This window comes from Mytilus edulis, chromosome 3 (genome assembly GCF_963676685.1).
Source record: "Mytilus edulis chromosome 3, xbMytEdul2.2, whole genome shotgun sequence".
NCBI classification, from domain to species: Eukaryota; Metazoa; Mollusca; class Bivalvia; order Mytilida; family Mytilidae; genus Mytilus; species Mytilus edulis.
The window spans coordinates 7,861,976-7,877,782 of NC_092346.1; the positions used below are offsets into that span (position 1 = coordinate 7,861,976).

At 32.7% G+C, this 15,807-nt stretch overlaps 2 protein-coding genes across 2 annotated transcripts in view; one reads left to right on the forward strand and one right to left on the reverse strand.

The window, feature by feature from the left end:
- LOC139515709 (TATA box-binding protein-associated factor RNA polymerase I subunit A-like) overlaps window positions 1-5,317 on the forward strand; it is a 68,222-nt gene extending 62,905 nt beyond the window's left edge. The window contains exons 11-12 of the mRNA XM_071305370.1: window positions 4,291-4,445; window positions 4,975-5,317. Of these exons, the coding sequence (XP_071161471.1) occupies window positions 4,291-4,445; window positions 4,975-5,051 (232 nt within the window). The 3' untranslated portion in view covers window positions 5,052-5,317. The remainder of the gene's footprint in view (window positions 1-4,290; window positions 4,446-4,974) is intronic.
- Window positions 5,318-10,954: 5,637 nt separating this feature from the next.
- On the reverse strand, window positions 10,955-11,467 carry LOC139514752 (carboxypeptidase O-like). The gene has a single exon (XM_071304392.1). It carries the CDS (start codon window positions 11,465-11,467, stop codon window positions 10,955-10,957), a length of 513 nt encoding a protein of 170 aa, XP_071160493.1.
- Window positions 11,468-15,807: the final 4,340 nt, after the last annotated feature.

The window sequence follows — 15,807 nt, forward strand, 5'->3', positions numbered from 1 at the left end:
ATCTATCAGATGAGTCTAACTTGTCCTTTGAGTGAGCTTTTTATCGAAATGTGCAATTGATTGAAAACAGATATCCTTTATTCGGGAAGAAAAGGTAAAAAAATCCTTGAATGTTAAAGGGTTAAGTACGATTCTTAACCCTTTAACGTTCCTACCGGTCAATTTGACCGATAAGCAAAATTTGTGGCGGAGTAGTTTGCATGAAGTTTTTTTGTATCGTTGACAATTTTTAACGTACATATGTGGTTGTGGGCTCAAATTGAAGATCAGTATACCACCAACTTGATTTTTGGTGTCTGAAACCAACAAAATGCAATGCATCATGTCAATTTGCCCTATATTGACAAGATTTTTTTGGGGGAAAACTGTTTTATTTCTATTTTTAAATAGAATATTTTCACAAAATGTCACAAGACAAATTGTTGCTGTTTTTTGTTTTAAAATGACAATTTTGATAACTGTGCAGTGATCATTTACAAGAATACTATCAAAACTGTAAGTAAAACTCATACACATACAAAAAATCTGATTCATAGAGTATCAACACTGAAACAAACTCAAATTACAATGAATTTTCATGTTTTGTTTTGTCAGTTTTTATAGCAAAAGAGATGAGAACATCCAAAATGTGTTAAAAATTGTTAGCCAAGTCGAAATAGCAATAACAAATCTTTGTTTCTTTAGTGTCTGGTTATGAGGGTGTTGGATATCGTATCGCTAAGGAATAGAAATAGTGACATATAGACGAAAAAACGAACATTTCTGAATAACTTTCTTACAAATTTGCTTCAAAAAATAATAATTTTCAAAAAATAGCTTCTTAAGAAAACGAAGTTTGATTATGTTCTCCCAACATTAATTTCTAGTCTTACAGAGAAGGTGACTTATGTGCTTAAATTTCATAAGTTTTCCAATGGTTTCTGTGGCTCAGTGGAAAGATGCACAGTCTAACACACGGATGATCGCGGGTTCAAACCTCACTGCCGGAGGATGAAAAAATTAATTCCTATATTAAATGTAACTTAACTTAACTTTACTTTCAATTTCAATTAAGACAACTGAAATACATGATTTACATCAAAAAGAAAAATCCCCCCCCCCTTTTTCTCCCCTCTCTCTGTTTTTGTTACATTCTTAGCCTGGGCACTTAAAAATACCAGATTTTCATTCAATATTTACTCAAAATTCTATCCTAAAGGCTTATTCTGTAAGCAGTTATGAATTGAACATCTTTAACATAAACTTGGGCCATTTATTTGACTATGACAAAAATTCTCAAAAAAATCCACTATTTTTCGGTGTTTCGAGTCTTGATATTTCTACCAATCAGACAAGTTTTGCATCTTTCTGTATAAAGTTTTCACCGATAACGTTTCCGAAAGTCTTCTTGCATTAATTTAACACTAAAACTATGTTCTATTTTTGTCACTAAATGTCTGTAAAACCGCTTTTCCGCTTGAATTGTACATTTTTGTCACTTTAATTCAGCATGTCACGTGACTTTTGAGGGATATCACGTGACCAACGTAAGAAATTATTTTCCTTAAATCAAGTTTTCCTGAAACCTTGGTCAATTATCTATCAGATGAGTCTAACTTGTCCTTTGAGTGAGCTTTTTATCGAAATGTGCAATTGATTGAAAACAGATATCCTTTATTCGGGAAGAAAAGGTAAAAAAATCCTTGAATGTTAAAGGGTTAAGTACGATTCTTAACCCTTTAACGTTCCTACCGGTCAATTTGACCGATAAGCAAAATTTGTGGCGGAGTAGTTTGCATGAAGTTTTTTTGTATCGTTGACAATTTTTAACGTACATATGTGGTTGTGGGCTCAAATTGAAGATCAGTATACCACCAACTTGATTTTTGGTGTCTGAAACCAACAAAATGCAATGCATCATGTCAATTTGCCCTATATTGACAAGATTTTTTTGGGGGAAAACTGTTTTATTTCTATTTTTAAATAGAATATTTTCACAAAATGTCACAAGACAAATTGTTGCTGTTTTTTGTTTTAAAATGACAATTTTGATAACTGTGCAGTGATCATTTACAAGAATACTATCAAAACTGTAAGTAAAACTCATACACATACAAAAAATCTGATTCATAGAGTATCAACACTGAAACAAACTCAAATTACAATGAATTTTCATGTTTTGTTTTGTCAGTTTTTATAGCAAAAGAGATGAGAACATCCAAAATGTGTTAAAAATTGTTAGCCAAGTCGAAATAGCAATAACAAATCTTTGTTTCTTTAGTGTCTGGTTATGAGGGTGTTGGATATCGTATCGCTAAGGAATAGAAATAGTGACATATAGACGAAAAAACGAACATTTCTGAATAACTTTCTTACAAATTTGCTTCAAAAAATAATAATTTTCAAAAAATAGCTTCTTAAGAAAACGAAGTTTGATTATGTTCTCCCAACATTAATTTCTAGTCTTACAGAGAAGGTGACTTATGTGCTTAAATTTCATAAGTTTTCCAATGGTTTCTGTGGCTCAGTGGAAAGATGCACAGTCTAACACACGGATGATCGCGGGTTCAAACCTCACTGCCGGAGGATGAAAAAATTAATTCCTATATTAAATGTAACTTAACTTAACTTTACTTTCAATTTCAATTAAGACAACTGAAATACATGATTTACATCAAAAAGAAAAATCCCCCCCCCCCCTTTTTCTCCCCTCTCTCTGTTTTTGTTACATTCTTAGCCTGGGCACTTAAAAATACCAGATTTTCATTCAATATTTACTCAAAATTCTATCCTAAAGGCTTATTCTGTAAGCAGTTATGAATTGAACATCTTTAACATAAACTTGGGCCATTTATTTGACTATGACAAAAATTCTCAAAAAAATCCACTATTTTTCGGTGTTTCGAGTCTTGATATTTCTACCAATCAGACAAGTTTTGCATCTTTCTGTATAAAGTTTTCACCGATAACGTTTCCGAAAGTCTTCTTGCATTAATTTAACACTAAAACTATGTTCTATTTTTGTCACTAAATGTCTGTAAAACCGCTTTTCCGCTTGAATTGTACATTTTTGTCACTTTAATTCAGCATGTCACGTGACTTTTGAGGGATATCACGTGACCAACGTAAGAAATTATTTTCCTTAAATCAAGTTTTCCTGAAACCTTGGTCAATTATCTATCAGATGAGTCTAACTTGTCCTTTGAGTGAGCTTTTTATCGAAATGTGCAATTGATTGAAAACAGATATCCTTTATTCGGGAAGAAAAGGTAAAAAAATCCTTGAATGTTAAAGGGTTAATGATAGTCCAAATAATTATGACATCTTGAAAGGCTATTTTATATTTTTGCTTTGACTTCTTACCTTAACTAAGAAAAAAATAAAATAACCTTTCAAGACCCCATAATTACTTGGGTTATCCTGATAAAAGTATATCCAGGAAAACGCTCAGAACACATGCAAATTTATAAAGTATTATTCTCATTTATAGTAGATTCTGTCGCAATGGTTATAAATTTTCATTTCAGTTATTATTCTCATTTATAATAGATTCTGTCGCAATGGTTATAAATTTTCATTTCAGTTATTATTCTCATTTATAATAGATTCTGTCGCAATGGTTATAAATTTTCATTTCAGTTATTATTCTCATTTATAGTAGATTCTGTCGCAATGGTTATAAATTTTCATTTCAGTTATTATTCTCATTTATAATAGATTCTGTCGCAATGGTTATAAATTTTCATTTCAGTTATTATTCTCATTTATAGTAGATTCTGTCGCAATGGTTATAAATTTTCATTTCAGTTATTATTCTCATTTATAATAGATTCTGTCGCAATGGTTATAAATTTTCATTTCAGTTATTATTCTCATTTATAATAGATTCTGTCGCAATGGTTATAAATTTTCATTTCAGTTATTATTCTCATTTATAGTAGATTCTGTCGCAATGGTTATAAATTTTCATTTCAGTTATTATTCTCATTTATAGTAGATTCTGTCGCAATGGTTATAAATTTTCATTTCAGTTATTATTCTCATTTATAGTAGATTCTGTCGCAATGGTTATAAATTTTCATTTCAGTTATTATTCTCATTTATAATAGATTCTGTCGCAATGGTTATAAATTTTCATTTCAGTTATTATTCTCATTTATAATAGATTCTGTCGCAATGGTTATAAATTTTCATTTCAGTTATTATTCTCATTTATAATAGATTCTGTCGCAATGGTTATAAATTTTCATTTCAGTTATTATTCTCATTTATAGTAGATTCTGTCGCAATGGTTATAAATTTTCATTTCAGTTTAAAGGCGATTAATACTTTAGAAGAAATTTGGAAGATAAGGCAATCGTGGTGGCCTCAGTATCATTTTACCAGCTATGACTGTCCAGAAAAAGAGGAAGAATGTGAATTATGTTTATGTAAAGCTAGATATGCAGTATTTGTTTTAGGTCAAGGTCAGTGTCACTTACATATTTGTTTATTCTATATGCATACACATGTTATTCTATTTTAAGCTTTCAAATGTTTTGGTGTGAGGAATCTGGACGAAGATAAATCCAGGAAAGGATTTTTTTTCCAACTGTCCCAAGTCAGCTTGTATGGTTTTTAATATTAGTTCATTTATATGTTTTAAAGTTTAGTATAACATCCATTTTCACTGAACTGGTTCACATTTTGGTTAAGAGACCATCTGAAGGGTCAAAGTAAACATTTTGTCAAAATTTTATGAAAATTAAAGGATCCAAATAAATTTTAGTTAAGGTGTTGGGTACAACCTTAAGTTTAACAGAGACTACTGATGATTCATGTATTTTAGTGGGTACCAATCTTCATGGATTGAGAAAAACTTACATTTTTGTGGATATTTGATTTCATGATTTTTGCCAATGTGTCTTACAACTGTATAAAGAAATTGTAATTCATTATACATTAAATTTCCTGGTCTATCTGTACCCTGTACCTGTAATTTTGTTTATTTTTCAGATTTTCAAAATATACATAACGACTTTCAACATTTGAGTAAGACACAAATACAAGTGTTAATGTCCTCAGTGACTTGATTATAAAAGTAAGGCCTTCCTGAATGGTGCCATACTGATGGAATGATGAAATCTACCGAAGAGATTTCAAAACAGATACCTGTTCCCATGACTACAGGTAAAAGGATTGAATGTTGGAATTCCTCGAAAGACCAAAACAGAAAGAAGTTGTTTTGTGAACAAAAAAGTTCTGATTGAACAAAGTGTGTTTATCTGGAGTGTTATACTGGTACCTGACCAATTTAACACTAGTTTGATACAGTATAATAAATTATACATAAAGTGAACCAGTTTGTTTTTATTTTTGTGTTTTTAATGCCACTTTTTTGGAATTTTGGATCCTCAATGCTCTTCAACTTTTTACTTGTTTGGCTTTATAAATATTTTGATTTGAGCGTCACTGATGAGTCTTATGTAGACGAAACGGGTGTCTGGCGTACTAAATTATAATCCTGGTACCTTTGATAACTATTAAGCTCTGCTTTTTTGCCCGACTTGTTTGTTGTCAAGTACCCCTGCACAGGTGGGATTTGAACTCGTAATTACAGTGTTTGTTGGCTAGTATTTAAAGTAATGTAGTAACTATTTAGACCACTCAGTGACTGGGGAACCTGGATTGAAACAAGGGCATATACAGGTATTGAAAAAGATTGCCAAAATAACATGATCAAAGTGTTAATATTATTGGATGGGGTATTAACATTACTATTTATTTTTTAAGTGATGAGCACTGACAAAACAGCAATTAGTGACATTTTCATAAAGCTTGCAACTTGTGGATGAACCATTGATTGTTATCAAAACCCATAATAGTCTAATTTTGTAGGTCACATTCATGAAAAGGGAAGGGGATTGTAGTTCGACTAAAGAATTCCGATATCATCTGTGAAACAGTTATTCCATAATGGTCAATAAACTCATGATAGATTCCATAAAATTTATAAAGGGATGATTTCAACTTCACCATTTGGAACTCTTGGTTGAATACAACCCCAATTGGGAGATATATACTCTGTATGCAGGCTCTGCTGAAATGTTGCTACATAGAAATGGAAAGTTCACAATTGGGAAGCTGAAATCATCTCTTATGTTGTAAAGTTTTGTTTTCTACAGACCCCCATCGTCAATTTCTAGATTAAGTCAAGATATGATCTGTTGCATCCTTTATCTCTAGTTCGATGGGATAGATGCGTTCAACATAGTCACCAAAGATTGAATTATTTAGTGAGAGAAAGTCATCTATGTAGCGGAAAGTAAAGTTTAAGAATATTGCTAACTTCTTATCTTTCTTCCTAAGAAGATCCTTTATGAAGTCAGCCCCATAATAATAAAGAAAAAAGTCTGCCAGAAGAGGTGCACAATTTGTTCCCATTGAAATGTCGACATTCTGTTGAAAAACACATCCTCCAAATAAAAAAAATCAAGAAATCAAGCATCTTGATAATGTTAGTTTCAGAGAATTTTTTGTTTGAATTAAAGGAATTACAAAGTAGTATTTGATACTTGTATCTATATTGGTCATTCTTTTTTATGAAACAAAGCAAAACCAACTTTTTCAATTTGTCTTTTTACCTTGGAATGGGAAATACCTGTGTGAAGTGTAGAAAGTCAAATGTTTTAATACTATTGCAAGATGAAAGAGTCTTAGAAGATTAGAGTCTTCAAATCATGTGTATTTAAATTTGCAGGAAGCAGATATAGCAAGGTGTAAGATATCAGCAGAAAAGAACAAGCCATGGTAAAATAATATAAATTCACGTTCCGATGATTGATTACTATTCTAATTGGACAAAGCAGCCATTCTGTTGTTTCAAAGTCATAATTCGATTGAGAGAAAGCAAACCCGGGTTACAAACTAAAACCAATGGAAACACATCATCTATAAGAGGAAAACAACAAAACAACAGAAACATAAAAGTGCAACAAAAAGCCAAAGCGACAATGTAACACACACAGAAACGAACTACAAGATAACAACTGTCATATGCTAATAATGTATATCTCTGGGATACCATACTCCAGATTTTGTTATTAATAAACAAAAATGTATAACATGCTACACATAGAAACAAGTGATCAGTTTGCTGGAGTTACTGATTGACAAACTATTTGTTGAATTTTGAGATCGATTTTTTGAACAGATTATCGGCATTCCTATAAGAAAGAACTTTGTGCATCCCATTGTCGACCTCTTATTTTGATACGAATTGGAGTTCCTTCAGACCCTTGTTAAAACAACAAAAAAGATCAAATAGATATAGGAAGATGTGGTATGAGACAATTCTCCATCCAAATAACAATTTAAAAAAGTAAACCATTATAGGTCAATGTACGGCCTTCAACACAGAGCCTTGGCTCACACCGAACAACAAGCTATAAAGGGCCCCAAAATTACTAGTGTAAAACTATTCAAACCTGAAAACCAAAAATTTAGATTATTTAATTTCACATTCAGATATATCAATGATGTTTTTTCCTTTAACAATCAAAACCTTTTGATTTGGTTCCATTAATATATCTTGCAAAACTAGAAATTAAGGGAAAAGGGGGGGGGGTTGAGAGAAAAGACACGGCTCATTTTTAAACGTGTACCTCGAATTTGATATAAGCAGTCACTCAGTACCAAAATCTATGACAAACTAAAATCATTTTTATTTTGAAAAGATAATTTTCTCCCACTTTAGTATCAATATACTAATTTCACCTGCATATGGGATATACATTTCTCAACTCATTTAGAATTCAAGATCTTGCAGTTGCTACGCAGACTTTAGAACACGACAATTAGCAGATGAACCAGTCTTTTTTCAAAGAGCGTCTCGTCTTTATCTGTAAAAATAAGGTTCATCGGAAGATACCAGGACCTCGTTGATAAATATTCCCTATCGACTTCACAAATAATACATAGCTGTCTTAACCATTATATTCTAGGTACTGACACGTTTCATCATCTAAATTACGTATTATAGTTTCTTTTATTTGTCTTTGTAATTTATTACGTTTACTTTTTTGTCCTTATTTTGGTAATATACCTTTGGTGTTGCTCGGTACTTATACTTTCCGTCATTTTGTTATTGTGCTGTTGTCAATTTTTGAATTCTTGTCTTTTATTTTTGCTTATGTGCTATGTCTTTGTGCCACTTTTGAATTCTTGTCTTTTATTTTTGCTTATGTGCTATGTCTTTGTGCCACTATGTTTTTCTTTGTTGACATATTTGTTTCTTAATTATGATGATTAAAATCATATGAAACGAGTTAGTGGTGAAAAATAATATTTATCCAATTCTTGAACCAATGAATGTATATATCATAAACTTAGTCCTCTGTGCACGATTTTATCTTTTTTTACGCAAATATATTGTATAATCGTCAATTTTTTTTCTCTGTCTGTTATGATTTAACAAATATTGCTGCTCATTTAATGCCGCGTTTTGAAGCCGAAGTTGTTTACCGATTGTCACCTTATAGTAAACAAATAACAAAAAGCATGGGTATTGAGCACGTGTTAAACATGTACAATCAGGTAATTGTTTATTTTAATGAAAGATCCATGCGTATTGCGATCACCGGATTTTTACGAAGAGGGTTACGCTCAGGTCACTATGCATGCGGAAAATTTGTCAGCGAATTGCTTCCTAGAAGCAAGCAATTACAAATAAGTAAACTTCTAAATGTGGACAAATTAAAGAATTTTCCTCAGAAAAAAGTATATGTGCATAAGTTTTATAATGAAAACATTCCATTTTGTTATAAATAACATAATTTTATTTAATTTGAGGTTTCTTATGACTTTAAGATTATAACACAATACTGACTGCTGCACCCTTTTTTTACATTTTCCCCTGCTTTGGATATAAGAAGATATGAGTGACAATGAGACATCTCTCCATCCAAGTCTCAATTTTTAAAAGTAAACCATGATATGTCAAAGTACAGTCTTCGACACGGAGCATTGGCTCAACCCGAACAGCAAACTATAGACTTTTATGTCTGTTGGTTTTGTTCACACCTTGTTGTTAATATAAATGAGTTTTATGTGGCTGTCGTACAAGTTAGAATTGTCCGTTATTAATCAGTTCCCAACTCAATTAATTAGTTAGGGACGACCATTTAAAATTCTAGGGGGGGGGGGATTTTTAAAATAAATAAATAAGCCTTGATAATCAAATAAATAAATGGTTTGTTCAGTGCTAGGTTGAAAAAAAAATTACCTGGCTTGCAATGTATTGAAAATAAATTACTCAGCAGGTGTAATTGAAAGTATGAGATGGCACCAGAAAAATCGGGAAACACTTCCAAATCTTTAAATAATAAAAGTATAAATATTATTTAAATATACTTGAAATGTCTTAAAATTGGTTTCATTTAACTTTTCTCAGGAACCCTTACCACACTTTTATTACAGGGCCGTATTAACTACATTGATGCAAATGCCTCATGTAGGAAGTTTCAAAACAAAACGCTTGTCTCCGTATCAAATTGTGTTCACAGCGAGTGCCTTGCAAGAAGCAAGTTCTGTTCTCCCTCTTACGTAGCTCCTGTTTTTATTGGGATCCTTAATGTTTCTTATTTATTTGTCTTATATTCATTGATTGTCCTTCTGTATTCTGTTAGTGTTGCATTGCTTTTGTAATTTAGTATTTTTTTTTAACTTGATCATGAGTTTAAAAAAAACACCAGCCACAGACTTAACTATGTGAATTACATTTTTGCTTTATCATGTATATTGGTCTTTTGATGTTATCCCTAGAAACGTAAGTCTTACACTGAATCTATACATTTTGCTTTCAGACCAAAATATTGTCAATAGATTATTTGAAGAAAACTTGCATTTTCAGATTGAGAAAGGGTTTGGGGAACACACATAAATCATGATTTTGCATCATTTGGTCTATAGCTTCTTCGGTCTTCAATGGCTCCAAAACCCTTAAAAAAAACATTTGACGAACTCCGCTCGGCAAAAACATATTTGCCATTACTTTTAAAAAAGGCTAGATACAAATCAAACTTTAATACTCTGTCTGTATGCAATACATGTATATGCAGTTGGGAATATAGAAGATTCATTTCTGCAGAGGATGATGAATAATTCTGATTAAATGGTACATAATGACTTGACAATACATATATTATTTATAATAAACAAATAATTAATCAGTCCTTTGCTTGAATGAAAATGAAAAATCTTACTGCAATAGTGCAGAAAATAGATAACCTGTCATCTTAGTTTACAAAAATAAATAGCCGATCCAAAACAAATCCTCCTCCCGCGCCCCCTCCCAGATTATCAAATGGTCGTCCCCTTATAACGTAACAATAATTTTTCGTTTGTTACATTTTCAATGTAGTCCGAGCTCTTGCCCATCTTGTTCTGTTATCTCTTCATTTACATTTTGTTCAAAAATTCAAATTACAACTAAAAGATTAGATTCTTTTAAGATAATATTCACTTGAATATTTAATTCTTTATTCTTTTAATGTTATGAAAATGGAGACAAGCTATTTTTTATAAAACCTCTTGTAATAATGAGGCTTTCTCAAATATCGATCTGGTAATTTATGCGAGGCAGTTGTTAGGTGGTATGCAAAGGCTTTTAATCCTTTCATTATTTCTTCGCTTGTAGAAGTAATTTCTGATGCAGGTAGAAAGAATGTGTTATCTCCTTCATCTCTAATTAGTTATCAAAGGTACCAGGATTATAATTTAGTACGCCAGACGCGCGTTTCGTCTACATAAGACTCATCAGTGACGCTCAAATAAGTTCAACTGTATATGAGTACTTAATTCTCGCTCCACCTCTTGTATACTCATCTGACGCTCCGGCAATTGATCCAAATTCGGGTATAAGGGAATTTTGGTTCACTCTGTATTTCGTTTGATGCTTAGTAAATATCGCAGCTGCTGCAACTTTACCAGCGTCTTGTTAATCTTGTTTATCTGCTAATTGTTCCAATGAATAACCTATAGGATATGACATTATATGTCCATAATTATGGAAAGTCCAGTCAGCAAGGAAGTTAATGTTCTTTTTATTTCTACCCATCACTCTCTGCAGGGCTTTACTTTCCTCCTCTGTGAAAGGACTTGTACCAGAAAATCTCTCATAGTCACAAGAGTCTGTTGAGCCACCAACAGCAGGATTCCAAGATTCGTCGTCAAAACCAAAATTTCTATTCAAATCAACCCCGAAACATTTAGGATCCTGGGAAGTCAGTCTTCGATTTTTCCTCCAGCAAGGGTCTGTTGTATAGCTATAAACGTAACCATCTAGGTTGAGTACTGGGATGATATACCAGTCAAACATGTCGACCAATTTTTCTATGGCAGGATCCTTTGTAGGGTTATTCTGAAGTTGGTTAATAATATTCAGCACTACCGCTGCTGAGATCCATTCACGTGCATGTATTCCGCCATCTATCAAAATCGCAGGTTTCATTTGCGTCTTCTTTTTCCTTACATCCCAGCTCCTTTGTTCTAAAAGGGTGATCTGAGCCGGATCACCCCTACCAGATCACCCCAGTTTAAGTTTCTTTGTTATGCATGCTTTCTTTTGTAACATTTTGGCGGGAATGTCAAATCCAGTATAAAACTTATAAGGAGAAGACTATCTATCAAAATTCACGTATCCAGTGTATATGCTGGGATTCGAACTCAAGACCTTTAGCATATCAAGCCACGACAGATACCACTTCACCAGGACGACTGCATACGAACTATCAGAAATTTAACATACTTAAAGAAAGCAAGATATTTTTTAAAACTGGGGCGAGATGGCAGACCTTTACTTAGTGGGGTTTAAACCCTTTTCGTTAAATAAATGAGTTGTCAGACTAATTGTTCAATTTGATTTTACACTTTTTTAAAGTTGGGCGAGTCGGTTACAAGAGTGGGGCGATTTTGTCATAAAGTGGCGATATTGTATGGGCCGATTGGCTAGTGGGGCGAGTTGACATTGTTTGATATCTACTCATCGTGTTAGGGGGTCATACAGGTTATACATCATATAGTAATATATAAAGTATATTATAATGATTGTGTGGCGTTCTAATCTAGATTTTATGAATTGTAAATGGTTTTTCGTCTAATCTAAAACAGCTGGGATGTAAAATAGTTATCCCATTCGGACTTGGTGTGTCAGTATAAGATCACCATCTGGCCTCCGGCCATCGGGATGATCTTACACTGACACACCGCGTCCTTATGGGATAACTATTATAAACATCCCCCATTTTTCTTTTTGAATATCTTGATTAAATGTACTTTTCGATTTTCTGCTGTTTTGCCTAATACTTCTCTATAAGCAAATATCTTCCCCTTACCTGATGGTCCGACGGATGGTTGATAACTTTTTCTATTACTGGATAGTTGTTAAAGTCTATATGTCGAGCGTTTGAAAGGCCCTGGTGTCATTCTTTTATATGGTACTTGATGGCCGGACTTTTTTTCGATAGCCGCTAATATTCCCGGAGACTTGCATTCTGGGACGCATTCTGAGGCGGTGTTGACAATCCGGAATGACAACACAAGAAAACTCTTTATTTTGAGGTTATTCTGAAATTTAAATAAATCTATATGGTTACTCTAATTGAAAGTAGTTCTTACCCTCTTCTCTACAATTAAGCTCAGATAATTTAATTTTGGATGTAACGCGTTTTCTGATTGACTGACAGTGTTTTGTCTATCAGCTCATAGACATAATTTTGTCATCAACGTATTTTCATGATTTACTCCGGCTTAAATGGAATTTAGAATTTAATTACGTTAGTTATTCAGTCTCCCCAATTTTTATTTTTTTTCTTCATAGACAGAAAAAACTATTAGAGTAATTCCTTATATAACATACACAAGGGGGCAAATGCCAACATAACAACTACACATACAATTTGAAAGAACACCATCATAATGACATGAATATCAACTGAAATACCAAACTCACAGCAAATAACCTCAATTGCCCTAGTCCTCTGTTTCATAAACTGTTATTGGATGGATGTATTATTTTCGAGGAAGGAAAGTGGGATTGCTCCTGAATCGTTAATAAAATGAATTGGCAATATAAATATGCATCCCTCTAAAGAGTTTTCTTGACGATAAGGTTATAATAGTCCCAATGTCCTAAGCATCAATACCTAAAATTTATTTTCGTCTGTGAAAAGGACATTGTACGAAAACCAATATACGTTTTTTTTTCTCTTACTTAGATATATTGCAAATCTTTCTCATACACCATGGTTTTATAATTATTTTTCTTTGATATAAACGTATGTACACACTAAGTATATAGCTTACATTTGATACGATATTCCAGAGCTTGAATTTTCTTTCGTTATTTCCTTGATAGAAAGTTGCCGAGCACAAGGAAACTATTAAACCCAGAATTTCCAAGTGGTGAAGATGTAGTCACTTCTTGGAACCTTTTACGGACGCCATTAAAAGCTGGCACACTGTTCTTATATATATATATCTTTTTCACAGATGAATATGTTTCTTGCAATTGCTACTAGGGATTTTTCTGGGAGGAAGAAATATTTTTAAATGAATATCCTTGCCTTTTAAGAGTTCGAAATGAATACACTTTGTCAAACAGAACAAAAATAAATAGTTTACCCTACAACATGCAGAATATGAAAATTGAAATAACAAAACCGAATTCAGAAGAAAATTAAATACGGAAAGTCCCTATTCAAATGGCAAAACCAAAAGCTGAAACACGTCAAACGAATGGATAACAACGTGTACGCAAGCGTAGTAAATAAGCGAGACTCAGAAAAAGATAAAAATGAATATTCTGCCTAAAACAAATTCCACTTCCTCTCAAGAGTATCGAATGGCTGTCCCTTAAACATAAACCCAACCAAATTTACCTCGATGTTTAATTACCGGATCGAGAGTATATAATGGAAGTTTAGTGTGCAACTGAGGCCACTTTTAAGATACAATATTCAATATTTAGGTAAGCAGATGTTATTTTTATTTTTATTTCGGTTTTCTTTTCTTGCATCCAAATTTTAAAAGTAATATTCATTATTGGTTCTTTGTAGTACGTAAATACTTGCACGGTAAATAATGGCAACAGTAGTCATACATCGAGATTGAGAGAAAACAAATCCGGGTTACAAACTAAAATTGAGGTAAACACATTAAATATATAAGCGAAATAGATTACCAATAAAAACGAAATAGATTACCAATAAAAACGAAATAGATTACCAATAAGATTATTTGTTCCAATTGTCGAAACTATAACCCTGTCCCGTTTTCCCTGAATTTGACTTGCTGTAAAGGACTAATTCCCGGGTCTGTAATTAAATGGGCAAGAAGACGGCTGTCACGTGTGGAGCAGAATCTGTTCACCCTTCCGGAGCACATGAGATAATATCCAGGTTTTTTGTATGGCTCGTGTTGCTTTGTCATTCGCTTTCTATGTTTAGTTTTACTTAAAGTGTGAACTGTTGTTTGTCTAATTGTCGTTTTTCTTTTTAAGCCATCTTGTTGTCAGTTTATTTTCAACTTGTTAGTTTGAAAGTACTATTTGTATATTTCGCCTACCTTTTATTTTACTATGTGCCATTTTTACATATAAACTACATCAAATCAATACATAGACCTTTCAAATAAAAATTTTAAAGATATTTTTCGTATATAAATACTGTTTATTGTTAAAAAAAAAGTCAAATCACAAAAATACAGGGGCCGTGTCATCGAAGGGGTCTTAGGACTAAGATATGTCATAAGACCATCTTAGGAATTTTACTCTTAGCCGTGTTATCGAAAAGATCTTATCTTAGGATATGTCCTAATTTTGTTCCCAACTTTAGGACTTCTTATAAGCTGTCTTAGGATAGTCATAATTAGATATAGGAAGATGTGGTGTGAGTGCCAATGAGACAACTCTCCATCCAAAAAAACAATTTAAAAAGTATAGGTCAATGTACGGCCTTCATATAAACGGAGCCTTAAGAAAGATCTTTGACATTGAAATAAGTACTTTTCAACAGCAGAGCAATGTTGTTCCGATGCATATTGTTGCAGTCAAACATGTCCAACGAATGCACAGCTGAAAAAGTACTGAAACCTACTTTATCAAATGATCTATGTAATATCGATTGTATAAATACGTAAGAGTTATGTTTCCTTACATTGAATGATGCTGAGTGCTTCTGTAATATAATCTGGAAGACAGGAGATGTTTGATTAAAGATGGTACTTTCAAAAGAGGGGCGAAATATACCAGAAGGACAGTCAAACTCATAGACAGAAGACGAATAATAGTACACATGACACCGCATAGAAAACTCAAGACTAAGCAACACGAACCCCACCAAAAACTAGAGGTGATCTCATGTGCTCCGGTAGGTAAGCAGATCCTGCTTCACATATTGCACTCGTAGTGGCATGAATTTGTTTAATCAAGTATAATTTATGATAAAGACATTATACTCTCAAATTTCATTTCACAAATAATTTTAAGGCCAACATGAAGTCTTCTTTGAAGCCCAAATAAAACAAATTTTGTCAGTTAAATTCACAAAAAAAGTTATTTCCAGATGTATGTTTATCTATATTTTTAAGTCTTAGATTTTACCTTTTCAACTGAAAGTCATCGCACGACTTGAAGGCAGTCAGAAAAGACCGTAAAGAGAGTTATTTATTGATGCAGTTTGAACTGGCTGTCAGTAGATAGTTATCAAAGGTACCAGGATTATAATTTAGTACGCCAGACGCACGTTTCGTCTACATAAGACTCATCAGTGACGCTCATATCAAAATATTTAT